Source organism: Desmodus rotundus, chromosome 1, assembly GCF_022682495.2.
Source record: "Desmodus rotundus isolate HL8 chromosome 1, HLdesRot8A.1, whole genome shotgun sequence".
Classification (NCBI taxonomy): domain Eukaryota; kingdom Metazoa; phylum Chordata; class Mammalia; order Chiroptera; family Phyllostomidae; genus Desmodus; species Desmodus rotundus.
The window spans coordinates 63,589,348-63,613,572 of record NC_071387.1 but is presented as its reverse complement, the minus strand read 5'-3'; the positions used below and the strand labels follow the sequence as shown (position 1 = coordinate 63,613,572).

The 24,225-nt window shown below is 37.7% G+C and overlaps 1 protein-coding gene across 6 annotated transcripts in view; it reads left to right on the top strand.

The window, feature by feature from the left end:
• The window catches only part of BNC2 (basonuclin zinc finger protein 2), a 420,364-nt gene that overhangs the window by 61,259 nt on the left and 334,880 nt on the right, over positions 1-24,225 (top strand). For 3 of the 6 annotated variants that reach the window (XM_024558294.4, XM_053924673.1, XM_045193715.3), the window contains exon 2: positions 9,733-9,822. The exons of the other annotated variants lie outside the window; for them this stretch is intronic. In XM_024558294.4, coding sequence (XP_024414062.2) covers positions 9,733-9,822 — 90 coding nt within the window. The remainder of the gene's footprint in view (positions 1-9,732; positions 9,823-24,225) is intronic. 6 annotated transcript variants of the gene reach the window in all.

Below are 24,225 nucleotides of genomic sequence, written 5' to 3'. Positions count from 1 at the left end.
CATTGTATGGCTGGTGGGAGGGAGAGAAGGTGGGGCTACCTTCAATTGTAATGAAGACATCAAACAAGTCATCACAAAAATGATGGATGATAAGGATTACAAAAGAGAATTTGAAGTCACTATTTTATTAGTCTATATTTCTTTCTTTAATTCTACCTGTGTTTGAATATTGAAATATATCTAACACCTGAAACTGTCAGAAATATACTCAAACCTTTTTTAGTGTATAAATAGAAATTTACACATATGTAATTACTCATAGCTAACATATATAGCCTAGCTATTTTGTTTTTTAATCCTTATCTGGGGATATGGTTTTAATCGAGAAAGAGCAAGGAGAGAGATGGAAAAAAGAGAGAGAGAGAGAAACAGAAAGAGAAAAATAATTATGTAAGAGAGAAACATTGATCTTTTGCCTCTCATACATGCCCCAACCAGGGATGGGACCTGTAACCTAGGTATATGCCCTGCCCAGGAATTGAACCCGCAACCTTTCGGTGGACAGGACAGTACTCCAATCAACTGAGCCACCCTGCCAGGGCTAGCCTACCTCTTTTTGCAAGCTCTATGCTACGTATTGTTATTCTTATTTTACAAACAAGGAAGCTGAAGCTCAGAAAGTTTAAATTACTTTATCTGATCACCACATGGGTTGCTATATTAGGATTTGCCTGTGTTGTTTCCTTTGTTCTACAGAATACATTATTAAAATCCTATTGTTGGCCATTACAAGTTTATCTGGTTAGCAAATTTCAAAGTCCACTTCTCAATCCAGAGGAGAATAGCAAAGAAGTCATCCTGGAAAAAAACACATTTTTAGGTCTCAGAAATCAGTTAACTGGGATTTTTATATTTTAGGTAATAACTTAATACTCATTAGTGAATTAGTTACTAGTCTTTATTCTCAAAAGGTTCAATTAAAGAATTTAGAAATGTAAACAGGAGTTAAGTTCCTTCCCACCTGTCCCGGTTGCTCTACTCCCACAAATAATATTTAGAACCTTTTATGTCTGTATCCTCAAGAAGTGTTCCCTTCTTGGCCTCTCTCCCTCCTTCCCATTTCCTTTATTCACTATATCTTCCTCCTCCTCATTAAAACCTTCATCTTATTAATTACATGCAGAAGATTTGGTGCATATTGCGAAACAATATATCTTATAGACTGATTTAATAATGTGGTAATATTACATGCATGGAACAGATAGATTTCTATTCCTTTTTGGTGGTCATGGGAAGATTTAGAAGAAGGTTTAGGGGAAAGTTAACATTTTCCGCTTTATAAACCCTGTTTTACTGGAAAAAAAAAGATGCTATCATATATTGTTATCAAAAATAACTTTGTGCACATAAGATTTGATCCTTTTACCACCATTCTTCTAATTTATTCTTCTCATAAAGAGATCTTTGGTCTTGATATTATCTTTTTATTGTCCCAGAAATGGTAATTTGTCAGATGGTTTTATACAGGATACTAAAACTTAAAAACATTCCCATAGGAAATAAACATATAACTTTGCCTAATGGAATTTTTTGATTATAGATAATAATCAAAATGTTAGTAAATTCAAGAGTGTGTAATCTCTTTTTAACATTACACTGAGTCCAACCGAAAGAAAGACAGAATACTATTTCTTGGCAAAGTTAATTTTACAACATACCTGACATATAAAGCCTAGAGCTCTGGGCTAACAAAGACAGAGGTCTGGGATCATTTCTTTCTGTTCAGCATGTAGAGCCACATGGTGGGGGGGGGGGGGCGCGTTGGGAACGTTTCTATTCTTGATTTAACAATCAGGGATAGTTTCTGACACCTGTTCATTTTCCCAGGTACGCCAAACCAGGTTCTCAGTCTGGATGAGTAGATAATTTTAGAATCTTAAAATGTTTTGAACCCTTAGGGAGACTGCAAAGTTTTGTAAAGAAATGCCAGACAAGTTACAATACAAAAGAATTACACTAAGGACATGCATGATATAAACAGAAATGTTAGGAACCATCCTAAGGTTTCTGGATATTCCTCTCACCTTTTCTCTACCCATCCCCTACTGCCCACCTCCTCTTCAGAAACACACATTACATATGTAACTACATATGTAATTATTCATGTCACAGAGCTTAGTCTATATAAGTAAAAAGTAAAAATTGACAATATACTTGTGGCATAATTTTGCAGGGTAACGGGGTGCTGCTAAGAATTTTTAATCAAGCTAAATTTTCCTGTGTTTAATTCCTCCTTATCATAAAACTCTAAGTGCACCTTTAAATTAGGGTTCCTTTCCTCTGCATTTATTTTCTTCCAGTGTTCGAGGGTTTTCACATCACTCCCTATTACCAGCTTTAGCCAAAGTGATTTAATAAAACAGATTTAATCTCTTGATATTAATCAGTATTTTCCCCTAAGTAACTCTGGGACTAGTCTGAGAATTTCCCTCAGCTTGATCACACTTTTCCTTTACTAGGTGTCACATCTCTCTCTGCTTGATCTGAAAAACATCATTTGTAATGTCGGCTTCACAAATTATTTTAAGTTAGAACTGAATTTTAGTACTGTTAAACTGAAAACTTGTCACTGGGTTGTCAGTATAGGTGAAGCGTATCTTAATGAATTAATGTATGTCAGCATCAGACTGTACACACACCTCCTCCTTTTTAATTTTAAGTGTATTTTATTTTTACTGCATTGGGTTTTGTTTTGTTTTTGTTTTTCCTCCCCCCCCCCCTTTTTAAAGCAGAATTCAGAAGGGCCACTGTGTGTGTTTGTGGCCCTTTGGAATCATACATGTAGGTACTCAGATTTGTCCATATGCAATTTCCATGTAGTTTAGAATGAATGCCCTTTGAATGCAAAAATAGCCAAGGAATCATGTGTCTGGCTCTTTTCACCTAGAAATTTAATTGTGTTCAAATAGCCCTTGCAGACTTTTGCATAAAGGCTTCCTAGTCCTAAAGATGAGTTGTGTTCTCTGACAAATCCTAATATGTCCATGGATTATTTAGTAATGCTCATTTGAAGATTTCAGAGAGTTTTATATTGATCCAGTGGTGCCACATACTAAACAGACCCCCACACCACTTTTAAACCCATCAGGGTAATCCCCCAAGGAGTGAAAATCTGTTTTCTGACATGTGAAATAAATGCATCATTTGCTTGCAAATACTAATAGTTGAGAGGCTGTTCATTCTGTGTGTTTCATATTCCATTTCATATTCCACACAGTCTTCAGCAATTGGAGAGATCCTGTGAAAACTGTGTCTCTAAGACATGCAGATTAATTTTAAAATATTTGAAGAAACGTAACGTCTGTTTCATGGGCAGTCATGCATTCAAGCACATATCACTTCATGTGCAGCATTTGTTTGCATACCTGCATGTGAGCATCTGTGTGTATATACATAAATGTTGTGTACCATAGTGAATAAGACGGTAGAGTCTGGGTTTGAACTTGCTACTTGACTGTGACCATGGACAAATTAGTTTCAACCTCCATGTGTTTCAAAGACTTCATGTATAATTTGGGGAGAATACTAATCACTACCTCAAAATGTAGTGAGGATTAAGTATTTACATGTGAAGTGTTTACAACACTTTCTAGCCCAAAATGTGTTTAGTCAGTGTTCATTAATTTTTGGAATAAAACTGTTATTTTATGATGATTTATTGATAAAAAGATCAGTCCTACTCAAACCTTTCCATAAGAATTAAATTTTATAGCTAGCAGCAAACTCCTGTGACATTTCATTCTGTAAGTATACTTCCGTATAGCATTTTTCTTTCATGTGAGGCATGTAAAAGCCTGAAAGAGTTAAAAACATTTCCTTGTTTTTCAGGCTTTAATTTAGGCTCATTGTTATACAAAAACTGTTAGCCTGGGTAAAGCTGCACCTTGAGCACTGATGTAAACTGAGTTTTTCAAAGTACATTAAAATTTGCCATAGTCTTCCCTTGACGATTGAGAGATTTGCATCTGGTAGCGATTCACTCAGCCGAATGGAAGATCGCACTCCTTAGAGTGCTGATAAGCGGACACATGACATTTGCAAAGAGCAGTTTGCCCACTCGAGTGCCAGGGCAAACTGGAGAAAATTCTGTGCTTCCAATTTCATCAGAAACGTAGGGAATATTGCAAATGACACTACCAAATCAACTGTAAATAGATGATAATTTGATTGACATCTGGAAAGCTGTCACCGGCTGAGCAGCCCATAACAGGAACATTTACTGAGTGCAAAGGCAGCTTTCAAGTAAATCACTTTTTGTCCAGTGGGGCCCAGTCAGATTATAATTGCATGTCCTTCCCTTCATTGCAAATTCCCCATTACCGTTACCAGCAGTGTCTCATTTAAAGGAAGGTTGTCTTCCAAATATTCACAGTGTCTCACGTTAACTCGTCGCCTTCCTCCTAGAAGGCTTGCTATGTGCTGGATTGTCCAGGCCTTGCCTCCCTTCATTGTAATGAAACTCACTGGCTCTTCTATTTTGTGTATGTGCAGAGGTATATATTATAAATTAACTGTTGGGTGCAATATAGCACGACTACAGTTGGGAGCTAAAAACATTTCCAGTAGGATTTCAGCATAGTCCTCAGAATTGTCTCCACTGTCATTTTTGAATAAATATTTGGCACTGATGATTTTTGAAAGGGCAGCATTTCAAAATTGAACCAAGAAGTGGTGCCTTTCTGCCTTGTTGGAAAAATATGGGGTAAGTGTAGAGTTAGCATTAGTTCCAGTCCCTTTATTCTGCAACTCCAAATGTTTAGGAATATAGATAACCTACAATTAAAACAGATGGCCATTTGAAGGTTCAATTGTAGATAGTTTATGTAGTGGGAGACATTTTGGGGGTGACTAGTAAGTCAGTGTACATGTGATGGTCTAGTCTGTTTTTTTACCAAGCAGATATTTGCTACCTGTTTTTTAAAAAGCAATAGCTTATGCATTGTAAGTTTACCAAGTAGTGTAGTTATATGTCTTTATTTCCCCAAATTAGCATCTCTCCATTTGGTCAAGAAAATGAAGGGAAATACCATAGTTGCTTTGCCTAGGTACGCATTGCTTCCAAAGAGCATCATCTGGCTCTAGCAGAAATCTCTAGGTCTGATGATGCCTCACATGTGGAGTACAGAATGCCCCATGATCTTGGTCTTTGAATTTCAAAATGATAATGCTTTTGCAAAAACTCTTTGGTCATTCCTCATGGATTTGAAAAATGTCTTGCTGGAAATGGATAAAGAAAAAGACAGGTGGGGAGTGTGAAGCAAGTTGTCTCTACTCTAGGAGTTGCCCCCCTCATACAAATATGTAGGACCTGAAGCTGTATTTGCTGGAGTGAGACCATGGGGCATTTGCCTTATAGGAGGGGCTTTAGATCTCTGCTATCATAAACAATCAACTAATTTTTGGCTATACAAATGTGGCTGCCTTATTGTAGCTCCAATGAAAGGGCATGAGAGCGGAGCATCTTGCTAATTATACTGAGCCTGCCTGCATTGCAAGTGTCAGATGATTTGATAGGACTGACATGCAGCTAAATGGAATAGGAAAAGACACTGCAGTGGACTATTGGTCCATTAGTTTGCTCAGGCAGCTTGTTTTACTAAGGAGCCCTCTAATGGTTTCTGGGCAATAATTACCCTCTCTCTTCTTCATGCTATTCAACATGACAGGCATTTGCTGAAGTCGCAGCTAATATATTTGCACTCTAACTGGCCCCAATGACGAGTTTCCTTGAGTATGTTTGGCTGGGAAATGAATGATGGTCATGTTTTTTTTCTTTGAGAAAATTTCTCTAATGCAGAAGACAGTCATTTTATTTTGCATACTAAGCAGGCGTGTGGAGTAACATGAGTGCTGGTGAAAAAATTGATGCATTAGCTGTGGACTGCCCATGCCATGTCTCCTGTATTAGGGGTTGATGGTATTGAAATTAAACGCAAAACTTTCATGGGTTGTTGTACTTATGTAGTGATAACTGTAGACTCGAGCCAAACTAGAGAGAGGGAGAATATATAGAAATGAATCTCAGAAAACTATCTTGAAGCTATACAGTAGAGGATTATTCCTTTGTTTCAACAAACTTATATTTGGGAGGTAGTATTAATTCTTTTTGTGTTTCTGTTTCAAGTTAAAGTGGGTGTTTTAGAATAAAATATACATTAGCTTTTCCCCTCATTGTTTTCTCATTCACTTCTTTGTGAAGTATGGTCAGTTTTGCTTATCACCTTATTTACCTTTCAAAAGTCACTTGAAACTTTCTAGGTTAGTAGTTAAGGTTTAATGAATGAACTTGAATTCTGTTGAAGTTCTCCAATAAAATTTGTTTTTCTAATGTTCTGCATTTAAAGGTAAAGAATATCTTGATTATCAATAGTGTGATCCTTGTTTTTGCTAAAATTTTTGGAGGATTTGAAGGTCACAAAAAGCCTTACATGAGAAAATAAAGGGGAAAGAGAAAAATAAGAGAAATATAGCAAATTATGTAGAGCAGCGATTTTCAGTCTTTTTCATCTCATGGCACACGTAAACTAAGTACTACAATTCTGCAGCACACCAAAGAATACAACATTTTTTGCCAATCTGACAAAAAGTAGATATAATTTTGATTCATTCACACAGGACAGCTATTGTGTTGGCTCTAGTCATTTTTTAATTTCATAATATAAGGGAAAAGAGGTCAGTGCCCCTGACTAAATAGTCAGGTATTGCATGTTTTAGAAATTCTTGCGACACACCGGTTGAAAATTGCTGGTGTAGAAGATATGTCTAGGATTCTGAAGTCATTTTTACATTTGTATATATTTATGGGGAGATAATTACAATCAGTTTTTTGGTTTTCTTTCATCCAGTCAGGTCTCAGGCCTCTATTATATTGAATATAACCACTTCTTTCCGGGGAGGATGAGAAAACATTAGCAACAACTCGATTTTGGACAATTATTTTTCCCTTCTGCTTCTAAAACATAATGTAGCTGCCTGATAGAAAAGCCTCTTACTTTTTTGTATATCAGAAAGAAGAGAAAGAAAGCTATCTTAGAAACATATTTGAAGCACATGATGAAAATGAAAGGTTTATAAAAAACCTTTTAGAATCTATTTTCTTTGTGCCAGGTACCAGATGTTGATGTTGGCAGTGCTTAAGAGGGTCACAGGGCATTTAAAATCACTAGGCTGTGGGGATTGAAATTCCATGTCTGTTGCACTGAAGATTATTTAAAACTTGTGTTTACCTAGCAGTAACTAGTACAAAAGTACTTTTCCTACGTGAGCCCCTCTTAAATATGTACCCTAGAAATACATGATTAATGAAATTGCTGCAAAATATATTTTTGTTCCAGGGACTCTTTTAGCATTATCAAAGTCACTGGTTCCACTTAAGACTTTGGTTTTCAATGTGGAAAGCAGATAGCTTTCAACCTTGTTAGATATGATTGGCCTTACGATTGAGCCATCCATTTCAAAGTAGAAGATGGAGGTTTTACTGCTTGGTTATTATACATGTGCAGAAAAGGCACATATACCATATTTAAATATTTCCTACGTATCCTCTAGAAGTATAAGTTTTCAAAAAAAAACCAAAAAAAACCCAGGACCTGTTGGTCCCCTCTACGTTGTTTCTTCTTTGGGTGAGCTGAAGTTCCTTTCCTCACTGATAGGATTGTAGGGGAGGAATAAGTTTTCCTTGACTCTCTTGGGGTCCCTGTCTGGATCTGAAAATTAAACTGACAAAGACAGGTTAACAAGAGAAAAGCATAAAAATTTATTTGATATAAGTTTTACCTGACATAGGAGCATTTGTAAGGAAATGAAGACCCAAAGAAACAGTTAGACCTGATTATTTTATGCCAGGTTTGATGAAGGGCACACAGTTGTAGAGTGCTCAGTTGTGGAGAAGGGCGCACATAAGTGTATGATAGGTGCAGGAATATGAGGTAATTGGAGTGAACTGGGGGAAAAGTCCGTTCTGTATGCTAGGATTCTTTTCTGTATCCCTTTGTCGTCAGAGATGAGATGTCCCTTTCCTCTAGCTATAGGGAAGGCTCCTGGAATATGAAGGTTTTATGGCCTGTTTCAGGGAGGATGGGCTAGGGGAAAGTGCAAGTGACCTTCCTGCTCCTGCCATTTTCTCCTACATGTTAAGATACTCAGTATGCCACGGTGCTTTATTTCGGTGTCCTGTAGGGTTAGTGGTTTCCATGCAAAAATGGGACTTTAGAAAAGTTCTAAAAAACAAAACTGATTTTCATATTCACACGAGACTACCACTTTATGCTCATTATAGATTATCGTTTTTTCTGGCATGTGAGTCAGACAGTGATCTTACTGAGCCTTTCCAAAGGTTTGAAAAGTCTTTTTTTGTTGTAGTTGTCTTTAAGATTTTACTCAAGAAAATTTATTTATAAACACAATGGAATTAATTTTTTATAGGCTACATTTCCCTTCTTTTCCATCTGAAGGAATTAGTTTCTTTTTCTTTTCTGTAGAAAAGGAGATATTTCAAATAGTCTTGCCATCAGGGAAAAATATTGGAAGGAGATAAGTCCATATGTCATCAGTTGTTGCCTCTGGATACTGAGATTATGACTAATTTCTGTCTTTTTGTGCTTTTCTACACTTTTAAGATTTTCTACAGCTAGAGTATATCACTTGTGGAATCAGATGAAGGAAATGCATATGTGTATTTTAACTGAGGCTGATACTCCTAAGGACTCAAACATTGCCTGTTATAATAGCAGATCCTGGAACCTTCGTTCTGGACAATAAAAAAAAAAAAGCCATGTTGATGTTGGTGTAGCTTTCAGAGCCACCTGCCATTTGGATTGGTGGTACCGTCATGGCCCACCTTCTCATTAGGTTTGCTGGTGAGCAATGGAAGCAATTGTATTTCTAACTTAAGTGGCAGAAAAGGCTTATTGTTGCTGTTAATGCCACATGGTTCTTCACCTTCTTCCTCCCATGTATATGTCCTGTGGATATATCTTTATTATACGTATAGTGGTCATTTAGTGTATTTGTGCAATGGAAATGGATTTATAGGGTGATGTGGAGAATCGTAGGCGTAATTACAGAATTTCCTGTATCATATCTGTGTAGTTTAGTGGAAAATGCAAAATGAATACTGCCTGCTAGGTGGATACATTTAGGATTCCCTTGTAATTCATAAAGTCCTTACTATAGTTTTTAATGTTATTTCCAGTTGGAGGAATTTCTTTAAACCATAGCATTTTATAGTTACTTGAAAAAGTTGCATAGAAGACTAGTGTTTGGACTCAGAAGACTGTTTGTTACTTTTTAAGTGTGATCTTAGGGCTAGTATTTTTAACCTCTAAACTTCGTTAACCTTATCTGTAAAATGGGGATGCTAATAATGCCTTCCCTTAGGATCCTTGTGGGGATAGAGAAAAGTGTTTGTTTTGTAAGTCCATATATGTCTCATTTATTGAGTAAGCTGTTCTTGGCAAACTAACTAAACTTGAATGGAGGTGATTTGGATCAAACCCCTGACTTCAGAGCCTAGAGCCAAATTGCATTTGTCTATTCTACTTGGAAGAGGGGAGGTCAAAGATGTATAGTTTTAATCTTATTTTTCTGAGAGGCTGTGCCTACTCTAACCTCCATAGCTTTTCTTTAAAAACTTGGAAATAGTTATTCATTTTCTTTTCCTAATTACTTGGCAGAAATTTAGAATTCAAAGAGAGAAACTAGTAACAACCACTTTTTTTTTCACACTTCCAGATCAACAAAAGGAATTCTTGGGTCCTAGAGACCAAAGAAAGAATCAGCAGGAGTACCCAGGGTGAATTGATGGATTGGAGAGCCTGGCTGGTAATTACTTTCACTGAGCTAAAACATTAACTTAATGCACAGGAGCAGAGTGAGATAAAATCGGATTTGTGCCTCCTACACCCCTCCTCCATGGAGATCCTATGCTTTCTTTCTGGAGACAGCCTTCTCTTTGGTGGGATAGCCCTCCTTCTCTCTTTGGCATGGATGTTCATGCCCTACTGTGGCAGACTAGTTTGTACCTTTTGTTTTGGTTGTCCTGGGCAACATCTGTGGGGCTATATGACTAAATCATCCAGCTTTCAGGGTGGCAAGGAACCCCAGTTTTTAAAGGGTTTTCAGCTAAATATGAGGTATTTACAGATTTAACGCATCTTAGGTTTCAAATTTCTAGAATTGGCAAGCTTCAGCTTTTGGTTTTTTGTGACACTTATCCAGTGCACACCTTTGGGAGGCCAAGAAGGTTTCTTTTTAATATCAACATGTTGATTGTTAATAACTTTCTAGTGTGCTGTGCTGTGATAGATTGTGAAGCCATAATGTCATTTAGTGACATAATCATTTAATGTGTGTTTGCCAGGGGTTGGGAGGGACACATACATATTTTCAGGTAATTGTCAAACCATAGAACTTGAGAGCTCATTTAACCTACAATGCTCTCAGCCCCAGCCCTTCAAAGTGAAGGAATTGGATATTTAGAGAGATGAAAGTAGTTTCAGCTCACTAGAACCAAAAGTGGACTTGAACTCAAGTTTCCTGGGTTCAAGTTGCTTGTTACTTTATGGGGATACAAGTAGTAGCTACCTTGTAGGATTTAGAGGGGATCAGATTTAAAAAATCTATGTTCAGGGTTAGGCACAGAGACAGACATGGAAAAAGACTTAATAAAGGAAAGCCGCCATCACTGTCATTATCATTTTTACTTTTTATTGTTGTTATCATTACTACCACCACCACATTTTATGAGATTACCAAACAGTTCTTTGGTATGCACCATGTTGTAGAAGCCCACCTTTTGCTAATAAGTTGAAGCAAGTATTCAATTTATCATGACTCTACTTAAAGAAAATTTCAAAATTTTTGATACTTTTGACTTCAGTAGAGACCCACAAAAGGCATGGTACAAGATCATTGAATTTACAGTTCTATTTTTGAATTTTGTACATTTTGGATATTTGTGTTGATTATATTTCTACTAATATTCATTGAATGTGATTCTGCTGAAGTACATCCTCTTGAAACAGCAGGGATTCTGTGTAATAATATTCATTATTCAGCAGTATCCCAAAGTTCCTTGTTTCATTAGACATCTATGTGGAATATATAATATTTCAAGTATTTATGTTTCCTAATCCTGTCAACACAGGGCTTTAAGTTGGAAGACTTTAGTTATGAAATCTATTCTGATGCAATTATTCAGAAGATCTCTGACTTTAAAGGAATTTTTGATGACATAGGAATATACTTACAATATATTAATTGAAGTGGATACAAAGCTATAAATAGTGTGACTCCAACTTTGTGGCATATGAAAAGCTGTGTGTGTATATATAAATGGAATATGAAATACTGGAAGGAAATATATCAAATGAGTAATAACAGTTTTACCTGTTCTCTGGGTAGATTAATAACAGATATTTTTTAAATTTTTGCATATACATTTTTAACTCTTCCAATTACCTGTAACTCACTTCTCATTCTTTATGTAAATTATTTAAGAAGAAAGAAATCGTCAATTGTGCCTTGATAAGCTAGTTATTGGTCAATGCCATTTTGTGTCGTACTAGGTCCAGCTCTATGTTTGATGTGCTTGCTGTCTCTTAAGCTCTGTAGGAAGAGCATGAGCTTTGGAGTCAGACGGGCTTGGGTTTCCACCCCATTGTTTTCATTAAAGAGCTTTGGCATTGATTAAGTTGCTTCTCTTAATCTTAGTCTCATTAAATTGGGATGCCATCTTTTTTGCAAGGATTCCTTTCTGTTTTTAGTAATTGAGATAATATTGATAGCATTAGACAAATTTCAGGTGTACAACATTATAATTTTGATATCTGTATGCATTATAGCATGCTCACTGCCAAAAGTCTGGTTTCTACCCATTGCCATGTAATTGACTCCCTTCACCCATTTTGTTCTTGCCCCCACATTTACCCTCTTGTAAGCAATACCCTGTTGTCTGTGATTTTGTTTCTGTTTTGTTTGTTCATTTGTTTCTCTTTTTTTATATTCCATATCTGAGTGAAATCATATTTCCATCTGACTTATTTCACTTAGAATGATACCCTCAAGATCCATCCATGTTGTTGGCAAATGGCAATATTTTATTTTTATGGCTGAATAGTATTCTATTGTCCATAGTTTCTTTATCTGTACAACTGTTGATGGACACTTAGGCTGTTTTCATATCTTGGCTATTATAAATAATCTTCCTTTGTAAGGTTTTTTGATCCTTAAAGTGGCTTGCTCTTGGAGGTGCTCAGTAAATATTAGCTCATTTTCTTCTCCTAACCACTACTCTTACTTCCCAAACCCCTTCACCAAATTCTGCAAGGATCAATTCAGGGAATAAAGGAGATTTTGATAGAAAATTTTACTTCCATGCTGTCATTTCCAGTGGTTTGTCTTTTTAATCATCTCTTTACTATAAAAGTCTTGGTTCCTCTAAGTGTCACATCCTTGGGAACCAAACTCTTGGCAATCACGAAGTTTCTTACCTCAAAGGATGAGAAAACCGAGCAAACCAAAATCATGATGAGCTCTCTGGAGCAGAGTGTGAGAGCATGCCTCTCCCTGAGGATTGGCTTGGGAATGTGCAGTAACAGCATCACCAGTCACCTCTCACTGGCAGTGATGTGGAGGGTGTGGGGAGAGGACTCTGGGGCTGAGGTAGGATTTATAATTGCGTGGCCGTCTGGCCTTCTCTGAACATTCTTTTCCCTTGCAGGATTCCTGTAATTGTCATCAGATGGCTCAGACTCCCAAATGTTTCCGGTATTTCAGTGACTTCTGGAGTGTGTTAAAAAAAAAAAAAGTCGTATTTGGCAACCATCGCTTGTTTGTGTCTGCTCTGTTGTATATAGATGCATGCAGATCCTGCATCTCGAGTACAGAGAAACCAGTCAGATGTACAGTCGTCCTTACCATCTTCTCTTGAGCCTTGCCACTTCCTTGGCTGATTCTTTTCTACCTGCTCTGCTTTAAAGGAAAAAAGAAAATAGGTGAGGAAAGATGTAGGCAGTAGTCCTATTTTCAACTACAGTCAGCTGTTCTTTTAGTCTCATTAGTTCTGGGGTCTTAGAGCATTGCATCTTTTTTGGGTCTGCTAAAGGCCTCCCAGAGGTTGAGAGTTGGACAGTGAGTGGACCCTGTGAAGAATGATTCAAAGTCTTGAGCTATCCACTGGGGGAAATGGGCACTTGAGACAGACCCTGAATTTCATCTGATGAAATCTGAATGACAGAAATGGTAGCATTAATTCACAAAGCAGGTGTTTTGTGGAAAAGAACAACCCAGAAGCACAGAGGTGGAAAAGATGTGTGTCTGGGAGGGGCATGTGAAGCAGTTTAGCTTAAAAATGAGAAAAACTTCACATTTTTGCATTCATGTTTTACATAGGGGTCAGCCTAATGATTCCAATTTTAGGATGAATCCTGTCTGTAAAGTTAAGATATAAATGGAATTGCCCTTGCCTTCAAAGATGGTTGCATTTTGAATTTTCCTTCATCATATGCCTATAACTGAATACAGGGTGATATCTTGCATTTCTTTATCAGATAAGCTCCTATAATTTGACATTGATTGCTTTTCAAGGAAGTGAAAAATTGCCTAAATGAAAAAAGACAGCTAATTAAAAAAACCCACAAAAATGAAGTGGTTGATACATCTAAACTTAAAGATGTTTTCCCACCCCCACATTCCATCTAAGCAGAGACTTGAGAGGATTAGTCAACTAGATCATATTGGGAAGTATAAAATTGAAGAGAACTGACGCAGTTTATTCTGATCCATGCTGGTGGCTGAGAGATTATACTTTTTAAAAGCTACTTTGCTTTAGTGGCTCTTACTTTTCTAACTGTTGATTTCTTTACTTTAAATTGCCCTTTGATAGATTATGTTTTAAGAATGATTGAGGTAAATACTGATGTCTACCCTAAAAGCTATCTAGCCTATCTCTTCCCAAGTGGCTAGGGTTGGAAGAAAGGAACAGGAAAGCCCTTGATCTTAGCAAGAATGAGAACTATCTCAAGATTAATATTTTAAAAACTCATCATGACAATGTCATTTCCCTTGGTAGTGACTGGTTTAAGTGTAGATATGTGGCTGAGTTTTGGCCGGTAATTAGTAGGAGCAAGTCTTCTAGGAGAAAGTAGTGAAAGTTTCCCATCTGGAATGAAAAACAAACTACTGCCTGAATTTTGGCTGTGATGCGTGGTGAGGCAGCGAGCAAGCATGAGGATGGACGCTGCAGTAAGAAAGGCAGAGGCCTCGTCCTTGACACCAAGCACTAGGCTGCTACATCTGACCACTTGTTCTGTGAGAGAACTCATAATTATTTAAGCTCTTAAAAACTGAATTTTCTCTTCCCTGAGGTGAATCTAATTCTATCTAATAAAAAGTTTCTATGTTATGATCATGCCCTTCCTATTATTTTCCCTTCAGATTTATAAAGTATTTCTTAACATGAATACTCACATTTCTTGAAATGTGAGTATCATTTCGAGTATTTTCTGTTTCCAGAGGTGAGAGGCATGTACTCCTTTTTGGTGGGGTTGAAAACTAGGACTGACCCTGCCCCAAAGAAGTTTATTCCTGCCAGGGAAGTCATGTTGTTGGCCATCTCTTTCTCAGCACTGGAAGTCCCTTGGTGAAAGATTTGATGGTAGAAAGATACGCTTGATAATAAGAGAACAAAGAGGTATCGCTAAATAGTCTAAAAATACATTCTTATTAATGTAGTTATTCAGTTTTCAGTTGGAATTGATACTTCTTTGAGCTCTAAGGTTTGTTTTGGTGTTTGACTTTGCTGACTGTCCTGTTACTATACTTCACCTGTTTCTTGCAGTTTGTTCTCCCTTTTAGTAAAGAAAACTCACTTTATTTCCTAAGATGGATTATAATTAGGACTGCTTAGTATCAGGAATCTTTCACACTTAATACCTCTAATGAAATAGAAATGTTCTAAATGTGTCGTTATGAGTTGATTATATTCAGAGAGGAATCCACTTACTTTAGTTAGCTAATCCCTTTGCTTTGGTATTATACATCCCTGTTAGGCTCTCATGTTCCTGCTCCCCATGCAAGTCCGTGTGATAGCAGACCTCAGCAAGTACTGTTACTAGCTTTCAAGGGCCCTGGTAGTGAAAATGTCAGTGAAGTTTGTTGGCTCTACATGGCTTGTTTTTATGGTACTCTTCCTTTTTCATACATTAATGACAAATACAATTTCCTCACTATTCTTGCAAAGTGAATTTTGTTTCTTTGTTGGTTCTTTTCTGTTGTTTATGATTTTACTTCTTAGCATAAAATAATTGAATATATTTGAACTCCCTCCACTCCCACCACCACCTACTGTTTTGGTTCCTTCTATAGTTTGGGAATGGTCTTCTTAGCTCCTTGGATCTCTGCACATTGTGCATTCTGTCTTTTTGCCAAAAACCTGTAACTGTCCCAGTAAAATTAACTTGGTTACTATGTTTAGTCATAGTGAATTAGGTTAGTTCAACTTCTGGGAGTCAGTGTTTTACCCCTCTCAGTGACGCTGTCCTTCCACTTTCTGAGGAAGCTAGACAAGTTAGTGAAAAAGTTTCAAAGAACTTGACCTATGGAGTTACACTTCTTGAGTTCAAATACTGGCTTCACTGTGTATAATTTGCGTGTCCTTGGACAAGTTATCTGGCTTCTGTATGTGTCAGTATTCTGTGAAATGGAGACTAAAATGGTACTTACCCTGAAGATATTTGTGAGAATTCTATGAGAAGATTTATGTAAAGTTCTTACCATACTGCTTGGTGCGTGTTTACTAAGTATATAGCTAATATGATGGTATGTAGCTGAATTTTTCAAACGACTTTAAAAAAAAAGATTTTACTTATTAATTTATTTTTAGATAGAGGGGAAGGGAGGGAGAAAGAGAGGGGGAGAAACATCAGTGTGTGGTTGTCTCTTGCACACCCCTTACTCGGGACCTGGCCCACAACCCAGGCATGTGCCATGATTGGGAATTGAACCAGCTACCCCCTTTGGTTTGCAGGCTACCACTCAATCCGCTGAGTCATACCAGCCAGGGATCAAGTTACTTTTTAAAACTTGCTTTTCCTATGGCTTTCAGAAGCACCCTGTGAAGAAGGAAATATTATTAACCCTATTTCATAGAGCAAGTCATAGAGTCACAGTATCAGTACGCAATTTTGTCAGTAACAGCGTTGGGATTATAATCTAGATATCTCCTCCCCTTATAATGTGTTATAATTGACTGTGAATTGTGTCTTTAGGAAGTTGCCCTGTTTTTGTGATGTTATATAAGAGAGAAGGTGTAGAAGGGAAGGACATAAATTCCTGTTCCTTATAGCTGGCCTAATGGTGAGCCAGTTCATTCATTCTGAAATTATTTACTTATTAAATCCAGATATTTCTCCCTTTGCATGGTTCCAGTATGCAAAATTTCAATTGTTACAGTTAATTAAATGACACTGTCCCCCAACAACACAGCTCAAATTTCCGTTACAATGTTGTATTAACCACGAGTATTTGTACTAAAGTACAACTTGCACATCTCATTATTTGGTTCATGAACAGACAATAAGGGGTATAGCTGTGTTGCCTCCTTGTCTCTTTAAATATAAACTCAGGTAAAATTTTGTGAAAATGGATGATTTAAAGAGGGAATTGGCCGACAAAGATCAAAATGCAGCAAAGAAGTGAAAAGTGATAACACTGGAAGTGAAATTTGAACCAGTGCAAAAGAGAGTTCTAGAAAAAATAGATCAGGGAAAGTCAGCACTGTTCTAGAATCTGTATGTGCAGCCAGAGGAGTTTGGCAAAGAATAACTTATCATAAATTAGGAAAGTGACTGTGACGAAAAGGATGAAGACATGACAGAAGAAAGAATGCTGGCAAAAAAACGTGCTAGTAAAGGAACTCTTTAGGGATATTGCACGACAATGAAAACACAGAGGATAAAATGCTGGAAGCTAATCCAAACTGAGATAGGCATATGCTAGTTCACCAAGGCCTACAAAAGATGCTCATCTGATATTTTTAATTTACAAAGAAATAAAACACTTTTATTCTCAAAGTTTCTGATGTTTCGATTTACAATGCCCTAAACAAATGGTTTACTTTCTTTCCATTTTCATATATATTTATAACTGATAATAAGAAAGTTTTTAATGTTTTTGACAAGAATGTCAAAGGTCATAGAAAAGCGTAATTTTCCAATTGATTATTAAGATGGCTTGGCTTGGTTTCAGTTTGCATGATGGTTTTTATGGTCTTGCATTACTATGCAAAGTGAGAGCTGCGTGTATTTACTGAGCCGAATGGGCACTCCTGTAAGTGGTGGGCATACAGTGATGCCTTACGAAACATTATTCCAACATAGATTTATTGTGTCTGCCACGTGCCAGGTTGCATAAACATATGTGAATAAAAAGTAGTCCTTTTTCTCAAAGAATTCACATTTCAGGTGATCAATGAGAGACAAGAGCATTATACCAGAACATAATACATTTCTTTGAATGCAATGATAGGGAAAAAACAGGCACTATAAGAGCCTATATGAAGGACATCTAATCTTAGTGTGTGGGGGGCGGGGGGTGGGTGAGGATTGGGAGAGGCAGGGATACAGCCTGGAGGACTTAGGAGTTAATTTGGAAAAGCTGTGTTGAAGAGGTGAGAAAGTTCTGCATGGGGAATACTGGATATTTTAAAAAGTTAACTGTTGCCTGAATGTGGAAGGCAAGCTAGGGGACAGACAGATCAGTAATGCTAGGGAACCTTTAGGCAATGGGAGAGCCCTTGTGGTTTTTGCCCAATTTCTTTTAAACTAAGTTATAATTTGTGCATAATAAAGTTGACCCATTGTAGTATATAGTTTGGGGTGTCTGATATAAACCCTGTAACCACCACCACAGTCCAGATGAAGAACGTTTAACAACACCCTCTAAAATCCTTGGTGCTCCTGAGAGATTAACAACTCCTCTCACCCCAACCCCTGACAACCACTGATGTCCTGACAGTTTTGCCTTTATTAGAATGTCATATAAATAAAGTCATACAGTATGTAATCTATTAAGTCTGGCTTCTGTCACCTAGTATAGTACTTTCGACATACATCCATATTATTGCATGGAAAAAAAAAGCCTTTGGGTTTTAAACAAGAGTATTATCTGAGAGATTTGATTGAGGGTGGATTTGAGAGGAGCAAGACTAGAGACTTTCACTATAATTTAGCCAGGTGATAATGGAGAAGGGTTGCAGAGGGGGAGCTTGGTTTGAGGAGTGTGTAGGAGGTGGAGTTGTTCTCAACTAAGGTAGGGAGTACAGGAGTAACAACAAATGGGGAAGAGGAGGCACTGTGTGTTGGCTGTGTAGAGGGGGAGGACTGTGGGATTATCCTGAGGTGAAGCCCAGCAGGCTGTGGGCAGGTGAAGGAGTTGTTTCTTTCCTTCTGTTTCCTGTGATCTTTGCCTGAGTCAAGTTTGCAAAACACTGACCTTACTTAAAGGGCTCCTTTTTCTCTTCAACCCACCACGTTGTCACAAAGATTGTGTTCCCAACACCTTGCTTGCACTGTGGACTATAAAATGAAGAGTGTCCTCTTTGTATAGTATCAGCTAACTCAGTTCATCCATGATTACTCATAATTTTCCACAGACAGCAATGTAAATGTCTCTGGAGAAGCTATGGTTTCTTGCTCCATGGTGCTGGAAGTCAGAGTTCAATGGTAACAAAATAGCTACAGGCTGGGATTCTCTTTTGTAAAGATCCTTTCCACCCAAAGAGGTGACCTGTATATTTGAGGGTGCTACACTTGGACCAGTTTGAACCTTATGGAATGGAAGTAAAGATGAAGGAATACAATATCATCCATATTTAACATACGACTGACTCATCTTTGCGGGAGCTCTGATTTAGTCAGGATTCTGGGGCTGCATATAGGCTAGTGGGAGAATTTTTGATTGATTAATAATGTCCACCTCTGGCCTAGGAAGGAAGCACTCTGGGATGTGGTGGATAGAGTATTTGCCATTCCGAGGAAGACCTTCTCAGAAAGGTGATGGACCACACAAATGCCTATACCCATAGGCATGATTACAGCTATCACAGCATTTGATTCCAGGACAGCTCCATGAGTTATAGAGTGTTTTCTCTCATAGATGGGGAAATCGAGTTACAGAGAGGTCAGGTAACTCCCAGTATCACACAGCTGGTACTGGCAGAGCTGGAATTCAAACCCCGGTAGTCTGGCTCCTTAGTCCATGCTCTTCTATGTACACCATGCTGTCCACAGAATTCTAGAGTGCTAGCGCTGCAAAGACTCATGGGAACTGTGTCATTCCTCTACTGTTAATTTTGTAGTTAAAAGGGATGAAGTCTAAAGAGCACTCTGGGATGATTCACTTAGGATCACAGAGGAGTGTGGAGGCAGAATTAGTTGTCCTTGTTCCCTCTCCCCTCCTTCCCTCCCCCCTTCTCCAAGTGGCCCCTGTCACTCTTGCAATTTTGTACCTGTGTCTTGGTTGCCTGTCAGTTTCATATCAGTGAAGAATAATGTTGCTGAAGTAGGCAGCCTGGCAAAATTGTTATTTAATTCCATTATTTTCCTTGGCCTTAGCACTCTCTTGCCTGGGAATGTACTAATTGGCTCTTTCTGTCCCCTCTTGTCACTTTATTATTCCCAAGGGAGCCTAGAATCACCTTTACTGTTCTCTACCCTGTCCTGTCCGATCATTGATTGTCTGGTGTTTTGCTCTTTTAAGTCTCTTCCTAGTAGCAGTTGGGAAGGGGAGGAGCTGCTCAATCAGCTGGGTGAGCATTGAGTTTTGGGGTGGGGAAGAAAGAGAACTATCACGGGATTGGGGATATTGCAATGCTGGTCGAAGGCCTTCTCTAAGGGGTTTGGACCTTTGTGATTTTGATCCTGCTGTCCCACCGATACCCACCACAGCTCAACCCTCCACATTTGGCACGGGCATCTCTCCCTCTGCAGTTGGGGGTTCAGAGCTGAGCGTGTTGAAGAATTTGTATGCTCCCAGAATTTATTCACATAGAACCTTGGTTATTCCGGGTATCTGGGACAGAAAAGGGAGCTCATGCCTTGACAGTTTACATTTCAGATTTGTTGTATTTTTTTTTAAGGAGCCACAGCTTTGGGATAAATTAATTTGTTAATCTTCCTTAAAAAAAAAGTTTCTCATGTAAGCTTATTCAAGTACAGAGGCTGATGCTTTCTTTTTTCTTTCCTCCCTCTCCTTCTCCCTTCCTTCTTTTCTTTGTCCCTTGTGTCGTGGGTCTTTGTAAAAATTTAACTCTTGTTATAGCCTCTTCCACCAATCTTACCCAGGAATAAAGTTGAATATTAATGCATTATGGTCACCATTCTACATCGGCTTACTCTTTCTCCACATTCTGTATAATTAAAAATGTCCTCCTCAATTTCAACTCAAAATACCTGAAAAGACTCCTTGTTTGGTTAAGAGAAAGCAAATTTCCCTAGGTAAGTTTCCATATGTTTTCTGTAAAAACTGGCACACACTTTCTTTGTATTTCATCCCTGTCAAATGAGATCCTTTTAAGAGTAATCAGCCAGTTTGAGCCACTCATCTCTTTCTGCCTGCATTTTCTTGGGTAATTTTAACTCTTTTGGTGCTCTCCAGGAAAGCTTGCTCCTTCGTATCACAATGGAAGGGTTGGATTTCTGAGACTTCCACCTTCTCTTCAGTTTTCTCAGATGGCCATGGAGCGTTAGGACTGTTCTTCTTGAGTATGGGCATGTGCACAAGTGAAATTTTCCTTCAAGGCCATGGGAAGGCCCCAACAGATGTGTTCCCATGGCTCATTTCTTTTGTAAAGCTTGCATGTATTTTTATATGCTTTTTATTAAAGTGGGCCCCAATAGTATATAAGTTTTAGGCCTTAGCAAACCTGCATCCACTCTTGGATAGTTTCGTTCAAGAAACTATAGTAAGAGCTTCTGTCACCTTAATTAGTCACTTGATTCAGCTACACTCTCAGTGGCCTCCCAGTTGTTGTAGAACTTTTTAAACTCTTTTAGAACTTTTTTAGTCTTACATTGCAAGGACAAGCTTACGTATGGACACAGATTAACTCTACCTAGTGGGAGTTGGATTTCACAGCCTCACAGGCTTAAAAACCTAATTGATCATTTTCTTCCTGTTTCTTCTCCCACTGCCATCATTTGCCAGATTCTGTAAGTTGATTGTTTTAGTTTGCATTGCCTCTTGGAACTGGCCCCTCCTTAAAAAAATAAAAAGTTTCATTATGATTGCTGTGGAGTTGGGTGGGGGAAGGTGGTTTATAAAATAAATTCATACCATCCTTTTTTAAAATCCTCACCCTAGGATATGTTTATTGATTTTAGAGAGAAAGGAAGGGGAAGGGGAGAGAGAAATATCGATGTGAGAGAGAAATATTGATCGGTTGCCTCCTGTACATACCTTGACTAAGGTTCAATCCCTCAACCTAGCTGTGTGCCCGGACCTGGATCAAACCAGTAATGTTTTGGTGTACAGGACGATGCTCCAACCAATTGGGCCACCTGGCCAGGGCCGTATCATTCCTTTACTCCTTTTCAGTCTCATTGCTCCACTACAAGCTGGTTGCAGCAACTGATTAGTTGACCTTCAAGCTCCCTCCAGGATACTTCTCACTGGGAGTAGTGGGCTGTCCAAATGAAAGACCCCAAATGGAGGCTTTTAAAAACATCTCTGACTTTATTGCTACTCAGCCCCCCAAAGTTCATCTATTTCACATACTTCCTGGTTGGAATAAGCCCTTCTCTGTGCAAGGTCCTCCTTGAAAGTTGGCCATCCTACCTGTCTACCTCCACCTGTCCCCGACACACTCTATAATTGTGTTCTAGCTGTAGTGTTTCCCAGGTATGCCTTATGTTTTTCAGTCCTTTTCTTGAAGGCACTTAATGCTGTGGACTGTGTAATGCTGTGGAGTAATTATTTATACATTTGGATGATACTCCAGAGTAGGTTTTAAAAAACTCTTGAAAGTGCTTTGTCTTGTTTATTTTCAGTAGTGGTAGGTGTCCAAGTCCTCAGTGATAAAAGTAGCACTGGACTACTACAGAGAGCTCCGGGCAGAGTCCCACAGAGCACAGTGAACCCTCATTATCTGTCTCCCCCACTGCTCCGTGAGCACTCCACAACTGGGACTGTGCTCTCCAAATTGCCAGTGCTGGAAGCGCACAGCAGCAAAGTCTCTTGGACTAAAAAGACAGGTGTGTGTATTTCTTACTCACGTGATGCTCTTCTATAGTCTTTGAGTAGGATTTTAACCAAAAATTTTGAATTTTTGACAAACCTGGAAAAAGAAAAATGGATGCTAGCCCAGCGTTAGTTGAGGTGTCACTAATCACTTTGTGTTTGAAACTTTAAATTATTTTTTAAAATATTTCAATTTTTTGTACATGTATAAAATTTTTTTTAATTTAAATGAATTTTAAAATTTATGTTTGGAAAATTTATCAATGCACTTTTCAATAATTGGATTGTTGTATAACTAAGGTTAGTAATGATATATTTAAATGCAGCCTTGGTGTTTCATTTGTATTACTTTTTTTAAAACATTTTTAATCAACATGAAAGGGAAGTGAATATAATAGTTTAAATGAAGTGAAGGTTTAATTTGTGAATTAATCTTAATTTGATTTTTTTGTGTAGCTATTATATTCAAGTGCTAAGCAGATAATATAAAGCAGTGCTATTGTTTGAAGCTCTTATCAGCTCTTCCCGAATAGATCTTAAATCCAAATCAATATTAAATGTGTCCTAAAGAATATATCTATTTCATTAGGCAGCCCGAGCTTTGGGTAAATTTTTAGACTCTTGAACCCTGTAAAATGCCAAGGAGTAAGCTAAGATAAAACATAAGAATAAATCATTGTAATGATTTATTGTGTAATTTATCTCTGCAGCGTAAATATTGTGCTCATGTGGTAAAACTGCTGTCCTGGAAATCAGGTTTGGGTTGAGTATTTGTGGGATTGGAGGAGGTTTTAGGGTTATGTTTGTGTTTAGATTTAATTTGAATGGTTAAGTTGAGATTTATGGTGATCTGTGTGTGTAATGTTTTATTTACTTTTTAAAGCTTATGAAACATCTGAATCTGATCTTTGGGGACCAAGTTCAAGAAATATGGTATAATTCTATTTTAATTGTTTCTCTTAATAGCACCATGTTTCTGTTTATTTGAGTTTGTACATTTAAGACATTAACATATTTAATACCCTGTAATTGGGTATCTTTAACTTTCTACTACACTAGACTCCTGCTTTCAGAATTTTGGACTCTATAAACACAGGAGCAACATCAGAGCTATCAGTCTTTTGCTTAAAGTATTGAATGGTTGCACTCTGATATCTTCATTACATGAAACACATACCCCTGGTTTACTTGAGAGTAAATGTTTCTAAGAATTAGGGATGCTTAGCTTCTGTGACAGATTGTATACTTCTTCATTGATCCACTGATACATAAATTCGTTTTTTTCAAAAACATTACCAAGTTCATACTATACTACGACATATAGAGGATGTAGTGATGAACAAAACAAATATTTCTTTCTTGCCCTCAAAATATCTTAGAATTGGTGGAGGGGGGCTGTGAAACCAGGCAACCACAGAACCATGTGGTAAATGCAGTGGAATCCTAAGTCAATCGGCACATACAGGATTGCAGGAGACTTCCTGGCGGAACTGACACCTCTGTCTCCTTATTCTTCATAGTTATCCAGGTGAAGGGGTGTCAGAGAGTGGTTAAGAATGATGCTGGCAGAAGCAACAGCAGTGGTGACAGCCCAAAGTAAAGAGAAAAGTCAGTACATTGGAATACTAGTATGTTAAAAGTGTAGGCAACTAAAATTTAGATAACCAGAACTCTCATTTTGGATTAGAAAATACTTTTTCCGTATTTTACTTTAGTGCGTGAAGTGAGAAGTGGCTATAAATTTGATTGATTCCCCCTTCCTCTTGTAATAGAAATACTTAATTATTATAGAATATTTGAGTTGTTTATACTACCGAAAATTAAAAATCAGTTGTAATCATATTACCTAGAGATCATCTTACTTGTCATTTTATAAATATTCTTTCAGGTTTTTTCCTTTAAAAAAAAATAATTTAAAAAAAATTTTAGCCCTGGCTGGTGTGGCCCAGTGGATTGAGTGCTGGCCTGCAAACCAAAGGGTTACCTGTT